The sequence below is a fragment of the Pogona vitticeps genome, chromosome 12 (assembly GCF_051106095.1).
Source record: "Pogona vitticeps strain Pit_001003342236 chromosome 12, PviZW2.1, whole genome shotgun sequence".
NCBI classification, from domain to species: Eukaryota; Metazoa; Chordata; class Lepidosauria; order Squamata; family Agamidae; genus Pogona; species Pogona vitticeps.
Window position 1 is genome coordinate 5,212,321 of NC_135794.1, and position 16,810 is coordinate 5,229,130.

Genomic DNA, 16,810 nt, shown 5'->3' on the forward strand with positions numbered 1-16,810 from the left:
TCTTTGGGCAGAATGAGCAGTTGTGTGTGTGTTGAGATGGGATCTGAAAGTGTATCTTGTGTTGCTAAAGATGCTTGACCCACAGTGTTAAATTTGGATGTGCTTGTTCTGATGAGCTGCTAGTAGGTAGAGGCAGATACATTTGATGCTGAATGGATTATAGGCTGGAGCCAGTGTGCGGGAGGAATCTAGGTGCACTAAGCAGGGAGGTACCCCCTTCACCTCACATAGGAGTGTTTCCCTTCAGGCTTTCTTAGTGCTGGACAACCCAGGTTCTAGCAGAAATGAGGCCGTTGGAGGTTCAAAGAAAGGCATTTTGGTGCTGCCCAGTTATTGAGACTGGAGGGTTTTTTTGCCCCCTTAGGATTTTTTTTTTTTTAAAAGAAGCGTTTCCCCCCCCCCATGAGGTTTTCCTTTTCCAGTTTCCCAGTGGTCCTGTTACGTCTCCATTGCTGTCAGCACTACCCACCTGAATTGGTCAGCAAAAGGAGTGCTATTTATTTTACATCCCATTAATAACACTTCTGAGAGTGGAGGAGAGGCTCTGGAGAAGCAAAATCCAACTGTGGACCAAGCTTCAGTGTGAGAAGCAGAGAGTGTTCGCCTTTTCTTGGGGTCAGTTTGCCGGGAGAAGCCAGGTGGAAAAATAAGTCATAGAAAGAGGCTATAAGTATTGGAATTAAAGACAAAGTTTGGCCTGCCTCCAGACCTTTGTTTTCCAACACTGCTGGGCAACATTCCCCAGAATTTAATCTTTGTGGCTCTCTGTGGCTCTCACCGTTTCTGGACAGCTGGATAAAATTGCCTTGTTTTGATTGCTAAAACAACGGTGTGAGTACATACAACTCAAACTTTTAGGGCAATGTTATGGGCTTGGGCATTCATGACCACTTGTGTTGTCTTGGAGTGGTGCCCCTGAGTACACTGAATCAGCGGAAGCCAAAAAGTGAAAGAATACAGAGGACATATCACACTTTCTAATGACATTGTTGGATGTTATATCCCCCCCCCCCCCGCTTAGGACTCAACCTGTGGCGGGGACTGTTAATCGCCTGGCTCCTGCAGGGGTCAGTTGGGCGGACAAGGTAAAAGCAAGCCACACAGCTGGAGCACCCAATTCCGAGATGCTAATGACCCAAGCCGGTCTGCCACCCCCAGCGCAGAAGCCTTCCCGGAGAAACGGCAAGTACCTAAGTGGGTTGATTCCTTTCAGTTGGGTTGAGAAACTATTGGCTTAAAAGTGGAATATGCTAGGAGAAACGTTCATGTTCGTTAGTGATTAGTGTCATTCATGGCATGTGTTTGTCCATAACAGTAGAAACAAGGACTTTAGCTCTTTAAACAGCTTCAATGTCCTTCCCATCATCCCTCTCTACTATCTGTGCTTGCTGGGGTTGTTAGGCGTTGAAGTCCAACATCCTATAGGGAAACTCCCTGCCTTCAGAGCGAAAAACCTGGTTTATTTAGGAGAATTTAAAAGCTGTCACCAGCACCGCTTAAATAATTCAGGTTGGAGAGCTTCATTAGCAGGGTCTTGCTGGATTGTCAAAAGTCTTCTGGCAGTTTTAAGAAGACCAACGGATTTAAGGTTGCATAAACTCTAGTCCACTTGTTTTTATATGCTGTAATAAATCCCTTAGTTTTAAAGGTATCACAGGACCCTTTGCTGCTTTCTCTCTAACTATGGGTGATGGTCAACCTGGTGAAACAAAAACAAGTTGGAACAGTATTGCTTTTTGAAAAGAAAAGAAAGCCAGCTTTGTTTGCCCCCCCCCCCACTTTTAAAGATATATACAGTATATGTTTAAAGTGTATCGTCACAATTTTTTTGTGTGTATCGCCAGGGACACTGGGAGTACCATTTTTAAAAACAGAAAAGCTCAAAAGAAAGTGTTGAATTTCATAGATATGGAACTGGGTCAGTGCCCCCCCCACAAGAGCAGCATTTAGCCAGGATTGTTGGGGCTGGTAGTGCAGGACAGACAAGAAATGTACAGAGAATTGGGTTAAAAAGAACAATGTTAAAAGTGATAATCCTTTCTTCATTTTATATCAGTTTTCCCCAACCTTGGGTAACTTCGGTGTTCTTGGGACTGCAATTCCCAGAAGCCTTCACCACCAGCTGAGCTGACCAGGGTTTCTGGGAGTTGTAGTCCAAGAACACCTGGCTCATCCAAAGTTGGGAACCACTGTTTCATATTAACGACCTAATAGAACGGAGGTCCACCTAATCAACAGCCTTCCTATGAATGCATACATGATGGCATCTGGTTGTAGGCATCTCGAAGAGGACCTTGAACGCTGTCCATTTTTATCTATATTGGAGGAAGTTCATCAGTTGAACGTTGTATTTTTCAGCTTTCTGTTTGATTTGGGTTGTTTGAATGCTTGTTTTGGTTCCAAGTGTAAAAATGACATCAGGGAAGAAATTACAGGAATATTACCACATCTATCAAGTAATAATTTATTTCCCCAGAGGAGAATTTATTGCACTGTAAAGATCTGTAGTCCCTGGTGGGAACTACATGCTTTCTCTCTTCTCTTTAATATGCTTTTTTATTTTTGTGTGTGTCATGTATATTTATGTCTCTTGGTTTTGCTTTATTTTCCACTGCTAGGCTGGTACCTGAGAAACCAGATTTAAAACTGTTTCTTACTAATCCCTCATTGCAATGTTTTATTTTGTAATGTTGGGTTTTATTTTTCTGCTGCCCTTTTGTGCTTATGCCTTGGGAGAGCCTTTTTTGGCAACCAGGCAACGTAAATCAAATCGCGTTCTTGAGATTTGCAAGGATGTATTCAACAAAACAAAACCTTGCTTGATGGTCATACTTAAGGCAGGCCTCTTGTGTGTATTATTTAGTGATTCACAAATAATGTGCTGCTTCGATTCCAGCAAAAGTGACAGCTTAAAGTGAACCAAATGCAAGGATTTGTGGATTTCTACTTCTCAACCTGCTGGTCAGGATCCAGAACAGTGAGAACAGTGTCCCACTCACATACTGGGGCTTCTCAGCTCTTTTCTGTAGTAGCAGCTTTGTCACACCAGCAAAAATAAATAAATAAATAAATAAAACTGCCCTGTAACATCCAGTGAGATTTGGGAGGTGGCTGGCCAATGAAATGGGTTCTGTCTTCCTTTCCCACGTGTGGGTTGGGCAACTGAGGTTGTTTGGATCCTGGCCATTGTGTAGGTTGCAGAGTGTGTAACACTGAATAATAATTTAAATGACTAGCTTTTCATTGCAGTCCTGTACCTCTCTAGGCAAAAGCACATGAGCAAGGCTAGGGGAACTGGGTACAGGATTGTAGCCTAAGCCATAAATTAAGAACTGTTGCTCTACTTTCCACTCCTTGATCAAGCTAAAGTTGGCAAACTAGACCATTGCCCATTTGCAACGACCAGCCTGCCTACCAGTGGAGGACACTGTTATTCTTCATAGCCCTACCCTAAAGTATTCTGACCAAATGGCAGGAGGCTGTTTTAAGTAGAAATACGAGCTATCTTAGAGTAGACCACTATGGAATTGCAGCACTTTTTGGTGTGCTTTATGGACAGCTTACATATGGGTTTTTGTTTTGTCTCACTAATGTTGTTGATAAGGTTTCGGGCCGGTTCTTCCAGATGGAGTCACTTTAGAAGAGGTTGAAGTCCTCAGTGGCTTCCCAGGGGTGGAGCCGGGGACCGAGAGGCCTCCTGATAACAGATGGTTTGTCACTTCCATGTAATACAAGAGGAAGCTGAGAGTGGGAGGCTCAGATGTGATTAGGGAATTGCCAGAATAGCCCCATGAATTATTCATGGCAAAACCTGGGCAAGTAACCAAACCCAGCTTGCGATACCAAGTGTGGGGTTGTTTGTAGAGAGCGAGTCACGATTCAGAAACACATAAGAAGAAGAAAACGATACATGGTCTTTCAGGACACACCTCCACCCTGCTAGCGCATATATTAACAGCACCCCCAGGACAGAGTGGCGGGATGGTGCACAACTCCAAATGTGCCGAATTTCATCTCACTTTGAGAGCTAAACAGTCTTGGTTTATACTCGGATGGGAGACGCCCCAAGAATGCCAGGAGCCTCCATTGGGTTTAAACCAAACCCTGCCTGAAACGCCTACTGCCATTGAGTTGACAATACTTAGCTACATGGACCAGAGTCCTGACTTGCTACCAGGCAGCAGCGAACATGATATAAGAATATTTTCTAAATGTCTATCCTTTTTTCTCCAAGCAATCCTAGCAGTCTCCCATTTAGAATTCCGACCGGCTCAAAACTTCCCATGCGGCTGCGCCATCTCTCCTGTTTCTGGGGGGGGGGCAAAGAGTTCATTTTTGCATGACGATCTTCTCCACTATGGTACTTTCCCAATGTTTTGCCCTCTTAATTCTCATCGCCAGAATCAGAAGTTTGGGATGATGAGGTACAGCGGTCAGAAGCTGGTCCAATCTTATTTCAGCGGGCCCTGGTGAGCTTTCTGGGTGGCATCACTAATGGCCATAGGATAAATTAGTGGGAAATTTAAATTAATTAATTAATTAATTTCATTAAAATATTTTTACCCCACTTGTCTCTTTAAAAATGACCCAAGGTGGCTTACATCGATCGAAAGGCAATATTTAACTAGGAAAACAATGAGTATAAAAAGGTAGTGTACATTATTAAAAGACAGCACTGAAAGCTAAAAACAATGAGTACAGAAAGGCAGCTTACATCATTAAAAGACAATATTTAAAGCTGAAAACACTTAAGTATAGAAATATTAAAAAGGAACAAACGGCGCTCTGAGAAATGGGAAACACAAGCCATATTAAAACACAGTCAAAGCCATGATGCATAACAGTACATTTCAATGAGAACTTTCGACACCTTCCTGCTCAGTTTTGATCAGAGCATTGGCAAAGCATTCATATGAGAGAAGGCATGTCTCGTATGACTGGTGAGCCCAGCATCCCCACCAGCTACCCTTGGACCTAGTAAAGGGAATCTAGAAACCAAATGGTCAAAGGAGGAACCTCATAATAAAAGATCTGAAACAAATCTCAAGAGGAGATGGTTGAGGAAGCTTCACCACCTGCGCAGAGCAGCAGGAGGGCCTGCCTGTTCGCTCCACTGTCCGTTGAGGCAACACTCTGAAGAACGTCAGGGATTTTGGAAGACCCTTCCCTCTTCTAGTTGGAAGCCTGCAAAGACGTTGAGTCGCAGCACTGCAGGAATTCAGCTTGCCTTGCCGATGGTCAGGACCATGGATAGCTCCAGAGTTGATTGAATTGGATGGAAGGGCAGGGCAGGTACCAAGTTAGTTTACAAGCCCGGAGCATTGCTTTAGCCCTAATCTGGTGCTAGCTCAGAGCTTGAGAGTCGTTCCAGAGCAAGAGGGGCCTGCGAAGCTCTGCCTCCTTAGCTGTTATGGGGCCAGCGCTCCATGATGCCCCTGCTCTGGTACCTGCAGTTGGCAGAGTCATGGCAGAGAGTCCTTTGGGACTGCAGGTAGAAGTTGGGAGTCATCTGTATCAAAGACACCTATTCAGAAGTAGAGGATAATGGATTCTCATTCATGTTAAAGTTACAGGAGTCCAGATATGTTCTGACTGAGGTCGTTTTTTGATCACAAAAACTAACACTGGCATGCTTTGACTAAAATTGGAGGTGGGAAAATCAGAGGATGCGGCTTGCGGATTTCTATTAAGGAACCATCTTCCCCTTCCGGAAAATTTGAGCACAGATGTCCAGCGCTTCCCTTGTGCCTTCAAAATCATTCTGTTTGTCTTTGCCTCTTCCCATCTGTCCCCGTCTTTGAGCCATTTGTGACATACCCATTTATTTCTTGTTCTCGTCAACCATATAAATGGGAATGATGATGGAATGGAAATGCAGGGTCTTTGCTTACAAATGCACATGGCAAGGTTTTTATCGGATTCTTGGCCATGATTTGCTGTTCTGTCCGGACAATTATTCTTTTTAGGCCTGCATGCCTGTTGTCATGCTAATTTAAATCTTCTACATAGAAATGTTGCATTAACAAATATTTGTAATTAACATCTTGCCTTCTTTAGCTACTAAATTCTGGTTCAGATACGCTTTCTGTGTCCAGTTCTCCTATTATTTTTATATTTTATAACTTGCTAATGTTTGTGTTGGCAATTCCTTCGACGGATAGATGAGTCTTGATTTCTAAACAGTATTTCTTCTCAAATAGTGTTTTTCTAATCTTTAACCCTCTGCTCCTAAATAGCAGTGTTTCTTAATGAGTAATAGTTTTCCTAAAAAGTAACGGAATAAAAGCACTGTCGAGAAACGGTATGTTTTAAGGGAAAAATCTGGATGCTGTACCCTCTTTCTGATTGCTTATGCGAGTAATTTAAAGCAGTTTTAATGGCATACTTAAAATGGTCCAAACGCTTTTTAAAAACCTGCATATAAGATTGCTTTCTGTTTGGTCAGGCACTTGATGAAATCTATGCCACTGCTCGAGTCTGGGAAATAGATTTGTTTGGATTACAGGTTCCATAAACCCCCAACCAATATAGCCTATGACCCTACTAGCTGGGAATTCTGGAAACTGTAGTCAAAAAAACATTCCTAGACTTAGTACTACACTGTCCACAACAACAACAACACCCCCCCGGATCCTTTTAATTGCAAGGGGATATGTACCAAACATGAGCCCTTCTGCAATGCATGGCACATGCTCTTCCACTTAGCTGTGCCCCTACCCCCTGATTACCAGCTGGAATAGGTTCTGATGGTTAGAGGCCAACTCATCCTTCCTCGGCTTAGATCTCACCAGATGTTGTGTCCGTGAGACCCAAAGCAGCACAGACAAAAGGCCAGGGATGATGAGAAGCGTAGTCTTAAAATATCTGGAGTGTAAGAAGAGGTGGTCTAGGAGTTTAGATTTTATCATGACTCCTTTGCAAAGCTGGGGTAACAGCAATCAGCTTGGCCAAATAATGGACTCCCTTGGTTTTTGTGTGTGTCTCCATTGATGCAGTCTGTGCCCTCAAGCTCTTGTCTAGAGCAGGGGTCTCCAAGCTTTTTGCAAAATATATGTTCCAGATTTTTGAAGGCTGGAGGAAGACAAGCTCATCCGCCCACATGCCTGCACTCCCACCCACCTGCACGTATGAACCCCCTCCTGCCCACGCTCACGCTCACACTCCTGCCCACCAGGCTGGATAAGAAGGCAAGATGGACCGGATGTGGCCCGCAGGTCATAGTTTGGAGACCCCTGGTCTAGAGGAAAGTAATTCTGACCGCACATCTCGGTTCTGTTCCTTGTAAAATGTTCTGAAGGCAAAATACTGTTGTAGGCGAATATCTTCATACCAAACCTTCCTTCTGCCGTCTCTTTTGAACAACGCAATGCAGAGCGAAAAGATGCTGAAGGATGGGAAACAGTCCAGCGCGGAAGACCCGTGAGATCGAAATCTTCTGTTCTGGCTGCAAAAATGTCTCTGTCTGCCGAACGATCGCAGCCCAAAGATGACAGTGACAAAGAAAATGTAGTTCTGGGCCCATCTGAGAACAAGCAGAAGCGTTCATTGATTGAAGACAGTATATCTAAAAATACAGAACCGGTCTGGAAAGATCACTATGAACAGCCCCTTGCTGAACGAACTCAGGTAAGTACAACCTAGGGGAAGCTCCCCAAGCCCTCCTTGTATGTTGGAGATCACATTTTCAGAGAAAACATCTCAACTTCCTTGTTGCAACCTGTTTTGAAACATTTGTGAGTTTGAGTTACTCCTAAGATGACCCTATAGAATATTTATGTTCAGGGGGAGCATATCAAGAACTGAATTCATACCGCAAAGGAGGGATATTTGTTTATTTATCTATTTTATTTATCTATTTTAAAAAATATTTATTTATTTATTTGATCCAAGGTGACTCGCAACAACTAAAATTATGAAACAAACAGCAATTTTTAAAAATGCTTTATAGATATCGTATTTAAAATGTAAACGTAGACTAAGATTTTTTTATTAAAAAAAACCCACAAGATTAAAACATTCCAAAATCTGTCAGTTTCATAAACAAGCGTTCCTGAGACATTTCGTTCTGAAAAGCCTGCCTAATAGTGGAAGGACCGGGGAGGCGGGGGGCGACCCGGCTTCTCAGGACAGTGCGTTCCAAAGCCTGGGGAATCAGCCACCAAGAAGGCCTTGTCTCGTGTCCATCCGAAATGAACTTGGGGATGTGATGGGAACCAAACAGGCTCCTACAGTGTGATGACAGCTTTTCCCTCCGTGACCCGTTTGTTGAAGCCTCTGACAAGCAGGCTGGCTTTTTAAGTTGGCTTTCGCTGTTTGCCTTTTGGGAACTCACTTGCCTTTCTTTCCTTCCTACCAGTTCACCGCCCGGGTCCTTGAGGACATTAAGATTTCTGAGAACACCGCCATGCCTGAGGGCTCCCTGCAGCCGCAACCAGACGTGCCGATTGTTCTCATAGACGCCGAGCATACTTTGAAAAGTCTCCAGGCGGAAGAAATCGCCTCTGCCGTTCCCAGGATTGACGAAGAGAGCCAGTTAGGAAAAACTAAGCTTGACAATGAAATGGACCCTGCGGATATTTCGAATGTGAGTCCTTCCACATTGTCGTTCTCTGCCAGTGGCACGTGTCTCAGTGGCTGGACCCAGAGGTGGCCTGGGTGGGACGCAGGCTAAGAATCCACTCTCCTGCAAGGGGGTGTCCTCCTGACCCTGCTTGCCACGGATTACCCTTGGTCAAATATGAGAGACTCAGTTGTGGAACACATTGCTGGCATGTATGAAAAGTCCAAAGTGAAATCTCATTCTCTCTCCAATATTATAACAGGATAACATTTTTAATTTTTTTAAATTATTATTAAATGAACTACAGCATAAACACAAAATAGACAAACCAAAGTACAAACCAACTGTGTTCCCACCACCCTAGTATTCCTCTGTTTTCCTCTTCTTCAGAACTGCATTGATTCCTGATTTGGTGCTTTCCCTTTTCCTCTTGTTAACACATATTCAAGAAATCTGCCCTGTGTATCATGACATTTATTATTTTGCATCTCTTAACCTTTAAATTACAAGTTAACTTATCATTTATAGCAATGTTCCATATTTCATTGTACCGTTCTTCCATATGAAATTCCAATTTTGATTTCCAATTCCTAGCTGTTATTTTAATCTGGCTGCTGTTAATAAATTGGCCAGAATCCAATTAGTTACACGGCGTAAACTTCAGTGGTGGATCGTTGCAAGTTAAAGAAGCTAAAGCCGGCATGTGCTGTTCCGAGCCGAATCATAGGACCGGGCGTAGCTTCTTCAATTTGTTTGTCAGGGATGTTACCAATTGTTTGGGTCCAAGTCCCAAGTTGGATTCACTATTAAAAACAAGTTCCCCCCCCCGGGAAAAAGGGAGGGGTGGAATGTTCCGAGTTGTGGGTCAGGTACCAATCATTGGGGGGGAACCAAGTTGAGTCACTGGTGCGACTTGCATCCGACTTGACAGTGACTCTCGTAATGTGAGCCCCCCTCCCAATGAGAATTATGCCAGTTGCATTAAGCTGATGGGCATAATGGGCAGGAAATAAATAGCATATGTCCATTTCCCAAAACATGTATATCTTAATCAATGCCCACCACTGTGATATTTTACCCATCCTTTTCAACAAAATCTCAGTTTTGGTACATTGAATTGACCAAATAATATAAGATTACATTTTGGGGTGGGGTGGGGGGGGAATCCTTTGCAACCAAATCCTCTCCATGTCGATAAAGTATTTCCAAAGCCGTCATTTCTGAAGTTGAGCCTTGCACTCCCCTAGTCAATGGCAGAAGTTCTGGCTAAAAAAGAGGAGTTAGCGGATCGCCTGGAGAAAGCCAACGAAGAGGCCATCGCCAGTGCCATTGCCGAAGAGGAGCAGCTCACCAGAGAAATTGAAGCGGAGGAGAATAATGACATCAACATTGAAACGGATAACGACAGTGACTTCTCAGTGAGTCTTATATAGATTTTTAGTTGTTCTGCTTTATATGTGATGCACAACTATTCGTAGAATCCTAGAACAATGAAGTTGGAAGGGGTCTTTAAGGCCATTAAGTCCACCCCCCTGTTCAAGGCAGGCATCCAAACCAAAGCAGATCTGACAGAGGGTTGTCCAGTTTTTTCTTGAATGCCTCCAACATTGAAGCACTCACCATCTCCCGAGGTCATGAGTTCCATTGTCGTACTGCTCTAACAGTTAAGAAATTTTCCTGATACTCAGCTTGAATCTGCTACGTCGAGCCCATTATTATGTGTCCTGCACTCTGGGATAATCAAGAACAGAGCCTGCCCCTCCTCTGCATGACTACCTTTCATGTATTTGAAGAGTGCTATCATATATTCCCTATTCAGATTTGTCTAATGGCACAAGTGTATTTCCAATGCCAAAAACAGCATTTAAGTAGACCAGTCTGCTTTTGGATCTTTCTCAGCATTGGGAGATAGTTGTGCAGCTATCTGCTGGACTAGTCAAGAAGAAGAATGTTTTGAATATTATTGCTTATTTTTCTGCCTTGTTTAACACCTTGAAAAAAAATTAAAAGAAGGTGTAGATGAAAAATGGGGCGTTTTGTGTGTGTGTGTGTGTGTGTGTCTGTGTGTGTGTGTGTGTGTGTAAGACTGTAGAAATAATAGTCTGGAGGTTTAGGAGGAGGCATGATTTTCCATTGGGAGAATGAACTGGCAAACGTCAGGATCACATGTTACTTGTTTGCCTACTTTTCTCTTTCCACACTATGGAGCTTTAAACAATCCACAATTCTCTGTCATGTCCAAACATGGGAGATGTTGCTATGGTTAGTGAAAACAAGCAGAGATCAAACTATGATTTCCAACCCTGGCTTGTTCAAAGCCTATAGTTTCCCGCTGTGAAAAAAAAGCCATGGTGGTTAACACAGATGAAGCCTTTCCCTACCACCGCCACCACCTTTGGATCTGCGAAGAGGAGCTTTCAATTTCAAATGAACCCCAGCTCACTGCTGTGCTTCAGCCTGGGAAACTGTAGCTTCTCGTTATGTCTGACCTGTGTTAGCAGCAACGCTTGTCTTTTTGTTGGTATACCACTTTGCAAGAGAAAATAAGGCGAGAGGGGGAAAATACACTGTTGCACATTAGATTTCTTTTTGCATATGTAACATATTTGAATTATTCCAGCCGTTGCTAATATTTGCGTCGTTTCCTCTTATTACCAATAGAATATCTAAAGTTATGTCCTCCTCCACCTCCTTCTTTGTTTTCCTTTGCCTTATGTAATTTTAGGCCAGCGTGGGCAGCGGAAGTATCTCTTTTTGTGGCATTTCAATGGATTGGAATGACGTCCTGGCTGATTATGAAGGTAAACGACATGGGCTTGTGACACTGTGAGAGTCGAGATCTTAAGATGAACTTTTTAGTGGCTTCCTTCCTTCCTTCCTTCCTTCCTTCCTTCCTTCCTTCCTTCCTTCCTTCCTTCCTTCCTTCCTTCCTTCCTTCCTTCCTTCCTGTCTGCCTGTCTGCCTGTCTGTCTGTCTGTCTGTCTGTCTGTTTGTTTGTTTGTTTGTTTTTTTTTATTTATTTCATTCTTCCTCCCTCCCTCTCTTATTTCTTTCTTTCTTCCTCCCTCCTTTCTTTTTTCTTTTTCTTTCTCTCTCTCTCCTCCCCCCTCCCTCCCTGACTGACTTAATTTTGAGAGAGGTGTCCTCACCACCTCAGTTTTGTACACCATGCAGATATTACCAGCCATGTGGTTTCAGTATCGCCTTCCAAAATCGACTCTTTCTCCGTACAGCTCGTGAATCGTGGCGTCAGAACAACTCTTGGGGCGACATTGTAGAAGAAGAACCAGCTCGTCCACCAGGCCACGGCATCCACATGCATGAGAAGCTCTCTTCGCCCTCTCGCAAGAGGTCTTCCCTTTTTAAACATTTGATAAAAGTAATAGAACAGTATTGGATTCCATTTTTTGTTTGTTTTTTATGTACACAAACACACACACACACACACCCCTGTTATTAGAATGTAAGAAGCTGTCTATGTAGCTTTGTGCTGCCTGCTGTCTTTTTGGCCAAGGTCTTTGCTGTCCTCTGATATTTGGACATTATTATTCGTTACTATTTATTTAGTGCCATGTTTGTCCATCCCTAGACACGTGAGGAGTTGCATTTGGGGCCACCTGAACGCAAAGCCCATCCTCCTGGCACTGACTTCTTATCCTTTCCTAGCCACAGCCATGCTTTAATTAAAAACTGGTGGAAGATAAATGTTACATTGGTCTTGTATCATGGAATATCTGGGGCAGTTGTGTCATGGATTTATTGTTCACAGTTGGTCCATTAGTCTGTGCTTTAGTAATCGGAGTCCTCATGTACATGGTTTTGTTGCTATGAGTTGCCCCTGTTTGTTCTCTCTCTCTCTCTCTCTCTCTCTCTCTCTCTCTCTCTCTCTCTGTGTGTGTGTGTGTGTGTGTGTGTGTGTGTGTGTTGCTGGCCAGCAGTCCCAGACCCAACACGCTGGGTATGGTATGCTTCATCCCCATGATAATTAGCAGATTGTATGCTTTTACATGTCAGATGAGAAATGGAGTTCTTTGTATATAGCATTGATGTCTGGCATTCTTCAAACAAATGGAGAATTTTCTGTGTTACGTCCCAGAACGGTAAGCCCATGTTATCAAGGCATTGGTGCCGGATCCCTGTTGTACGAGAGGGGATTGCAGAGGAAAGCCTATGGAGGCCAACGAACGGGCCGTGCGCTTGAGCAATTCCTTGCATCCTTTCTGTAAACACTGTGCCGTTCACACACAACTGCTGCACAACCTCTGTGTGAGCAGAACAAATAAACAGATTGCTCAGACTTGATAAGGGAGGTGGTGCAATATTGTTCCCCCATGGGTTTAAAACTAGGAGTAACTGATATTTGCCTGGATCCACGTGTGCAAGGCAATGCACCGCAGCGTTGGGGGAAAATATGTTGGCGTGGAATGCGCTGTTCACAACGTACTTCTGCATGAAGGCCGCACAGCGGTCAAACTGATAGCTGTGAGATCACTTGAGCAATCTAACTGCATGATAGTGGTGGCTGGGTTTCAGCATTGTCTACCAGCCTCCATATGCATTTGCTTGGATTCCACGTCTCACAGCGTGCTTTCCATATTTATTCCAAAAGGACAATAGCGGAGTCTAAAAAGAAGCATGAAGAAAAACAAAAGAAAGCTCAACAGCTGAGAGAAAAGTTGCGAGAAGAGAAAACATTGAAGCTCCAGAAATTAATGGAACGGGTAAGCTGGGTGTACTTTAATTTTTTTTTCAAAATACGACTTACAGCTGCACGCACGGCTAGGGCTCATGCCTTCGTATCTATGGGTATTGAAGTACATTTGGAAGAGCGATCTCCATCAACATGCCTGTTGGAATCCAAAGGTGTTCTACATGGACATGGACCATCTCTCCCTCTCTGAGCTTTCTCAGTGCTTAAGGTGATCAGAGGAGGCCCTCCTCTTGGTCCCGTTGCCAGTGCAGGCCTTCCTCGCTGTAGCAGCTCACGCATTATGGAATGCTCTCCCTTGGGATCGGGCAGGCTCCTTCCCTTTTATCCTTCCACCGACCTCTGGAGACCCACCTTTTCAGGCAGGCTTTTCACAATCATAACTTGAATCCCTGAATGCTATTTCTTGGTCAAGATACTTTATAATGTTTTGCACGTTGTTAGTAATCCCATACATTTTAATAAAAGTTTTATACTTTTAACTGTTTTTCATGTATAATGTTTTGTGTTTTTAATTCTGTTTTTCATACTGTGAGCCCCTTATCGGGAGGAAAGTAGCCGATGCCAGTGAATGAGATGGGAGGGAGGGAGGGAGGGAGATAAAATGTTATAAGTGGTTGTCTCATTGCAACCTCTTACGCATCTCAGAAATGCTAAGAACCTTCAGAAGAACATTGTATACAGTGCTGGTCCATAGGGTGATACAGCTCAAGGTGGGCATCAGTTACTACTTAGAGATGGACATGGACCACCCATCTTCCAGCAGCGTTAGGCAATCTGCTGCCTTCTCCCATCATCCTCTGCCAGAAGCTTTTGATGATTATGCACTGCAGTGCAACTTCTGTTTCTGGAGAGCACTATCCGTTCTCCTTCCCTTGGTGCTTCTTCAAGCATCTTGAAGGCACCTAAACTATAAATTACCCTGATATTTCAATCATGACATTTTTTAAAATTGTATTTTGCTGATCTTTGTCCATCTTACACAAATCCTTCCCCTAGCAAGCAAAAGAGGCTAGTAAATATTACCTGAAGCTTCAGGGTTCAATCCTATCTCTTATGTTAAGTGAGGAGAGCGCTTTTGTCATGTTGTGTATTACATTACCCCAGACCTTTAAAATATGTTGACATGCATTAAACTTGGAATGATTGCCAACTCATGAAATATGATGAGATTTATGACTAACTCTATTTTCTTTGTGGCAAGTGCCTTACTCAGTTTGATTGAAAGCTTTCACAAGATCTACATTGTTCAATATAGAGTTAAACCAATGTTGATTCAAGATTACTCCAGGAAGCATTTAATATCCTTTAAATTGTTGTATTTGTTGAATTATCAGCTGGAAAGTGGGCTGTACTCAATAATTTAAGGTTATATGGTGTGAACACTGCTATTGATGTTGGAGAGAAAACAGTAAGGTAAAAAGGTCATGCGAAATTTGCTTTCTGCCTTTTAATTCTTATTTGCTTGCTTTTTTTTCCCGTAGGAGAAAGATGTACGCAAGTGGAAGGAAGAATTGCTAGACCAGAGGCGGAGGATGATGGAGGAAAAATTGCTCCATGCAGAATTTAAGCGTGAAGTGCAGTTGCAGGCGATTGTGAAAAAAGCGCAAGAGGAAGAAGCAAAGGTGGGCCCTGAGAATTAAAAATGCTTGCTCTGTTGTGGGAAGGGCCCAGCTGAAATGATCTTGCACAACTTGATTTCAGCAGGAGTTGTGTGTAGGGCGTATTTTTGCCGAAGGCGTAGAGAGGCTACATAATAACTCAGTGGTAGAGAATATATTTCGTATGCAGAGGGCCCCAGAGGTTCAACCCTGCCATGTCTAGGTAAGGCTGGAAAATCCACTCCAAACAAGCCACTCCTGTGCTTGGTTTGAGGGGCCAGTGGTCTGACCTGTAACAACAGCTTCCTCTGTTGCTCTGATTATTCCCCAGGTGTATTTTTCCTGGAGATGGTTATGAATGATACAAGAAGAGACAGGCGTCATTTCCATTAGAGTGGACATTCCTTAGTTCTACAACAGGGCTGGGAAAAGTGTAGCCTGTAAACCACATAAAATTTCTCTGGGGCATTTTTGTTCTCCCCCAGGCTTCATCATGTAACCTCATGTTAAAGGGGGTGGAGGAAAGAGAGAATGGGTCTTAAAAAGTAGATTTTCAACTCCCCACTTTCAGTTTGCACTCCCACTTCAAAAATCAACCCCTCCAAAGTTCTCGGAACAAAGTCAAATGAACACAGATTCATTCATTCATTCATTCATTCATTCATTCATTCATTCATTCATTCATTCATTCATTCATTCATTCATTCATTCATTCATTCATTCATTCATTCATTCATGTGTTTCAGTGGATGGCACAGCCTGGGCTGAATCGTGGGAACAGAAAATTGACCCCAAGACTCAACCCATGCATCTTTCTTTGACAATGAAATGTCTTTGACTGAGCCCTTTCCCAAGGCTGGGGAATATATGGCCCTCCAGATAAGGTTGGACTTCAACTTCTGTCTTCTGGAAGGCTGCACATTTCCCAGCCTGGCCTTAGACATGATGGTTAGCATGGGGCTTGAGAGGAATAAAATAAACCTCCTTTCCCTTGTGTGTACTTTCTCTGTTTGTTTTTACTCTGTTGTTGGCGGCCTTGAATGTTAGAAGATAGGATGCAAATGTTAGAAATCAGTGCCGCTAGTTAAAAGCCGAGGGCCTCAATCCAGTTGTCAGTTCCAACAAGAGAAGACCCACTGAATGGGTGGACCTTACAGAAGTGTTGACTTCCCGCCTTCTCACCAGTTCAATGCATCTGTACTGATTGGGACTAGGTGTGCAGATATGTTCTCCTGGACTGCAGCTCCCATGCTTGTCTAAGGAATTAGGAGAGTCGTAGTCCAAAAAACCCACCCTCAAATCTGAACACCTCTAGTTAGGACTAACTGTTGTATTTAGGTTGATTATTCCCAGGGCTTGAAAAATCCACTTGTCCACTCGTCTGTGACGAATGAAAAAACGCTGCTTGACGATCCACAACTCCCTCCGTCCCTCCCTCGCTCCACCCCTCCTTGCCTCCTTACCCTCAATTCCCCCCCATCCTCTAGTCCTCCCCTCCCCCTTCCCATTGCAAAAGGAAAACAGCCCTCTTCTCGGGAGAAGAGAGTTTGAGTGGCACATAGATATATAGCTCTGCATAAGAATGTAGAGTAGTCCCATGCTGGAGAATATGGAGATTCCCTGCTCCCAATTTCAACCGAACAACCTGGCTCTTTAAGAGGCCTGGCGCTTTTGCTTTCAATTTTATTTTTGCTGGAGACATTTTTAAAAAGGCATTCAAAATACAAGCTTCATGACCTCACAGGCACGCAGGTAATAAAGCAACCCAAGTCTGAGGGTATATTTATTTTGGGTTTGTACACATTGTTATGTAGAAAGTGCCTAGTTTAAATTTAAATTTAAGTTTAAACATAAATTGCAAGGCTATAGTCTGGTCATGCTGACTGGTGAAATTTTTGACTGACTGGTGAGACATTCTAACATTTTTCAAGCCCTGATTAT

General features: G+C 43.4%; 1 protein-coding gene across 4 annotated transcripts in view; it reads left to right on the plus strand.

Moving 5' to 3' along the window:
- The window catches only part of SCAPER (S-phase cyclin A associated protein in the ER), a 146,415-nt gene that overhangs the window by 25,063 nt on the left and 104,542 nt on the right, over positions 1-16,810 (plus strand). For 2 of the 4 annotated variants that reach the window (XM_078380928.1, XM_078380929.1), the window contains 8 exons: positions 1,022-1,194; positions 7,373-7,626; positions 8,357-8,584; positions 9,808-9,978; positions 11,286-11,361; positions 11,794-11,911; positions 13,170-13,281; positions 14,753-14,893. In XM_078380928.1, the coding sequence (XP_078237054.1) occupies positions 1,022-1,194; positions 7,373-7,626; positions 8,357-8,584; positions 9,808-9,978; positions 11,286-11,361; positions 11,794-11,911; positions 13,170-13,281; positions 14,753-14,893 (1,273 nt within the window). The remainder of the gene's footprint in view (positions 1-1,021; positions 1,195-7,372; positions 7,627-8,356; positions 8,585-9,807; positions 9,979-11,285; positions 11,362-11,793; positions 11,912-13,169; positions 13,282-14,752; positions 14,894-16,810) is intronic. The other 2 variants (XM_072981948.2, XM_078380930.1) reach the window with 1 other exon arrangement.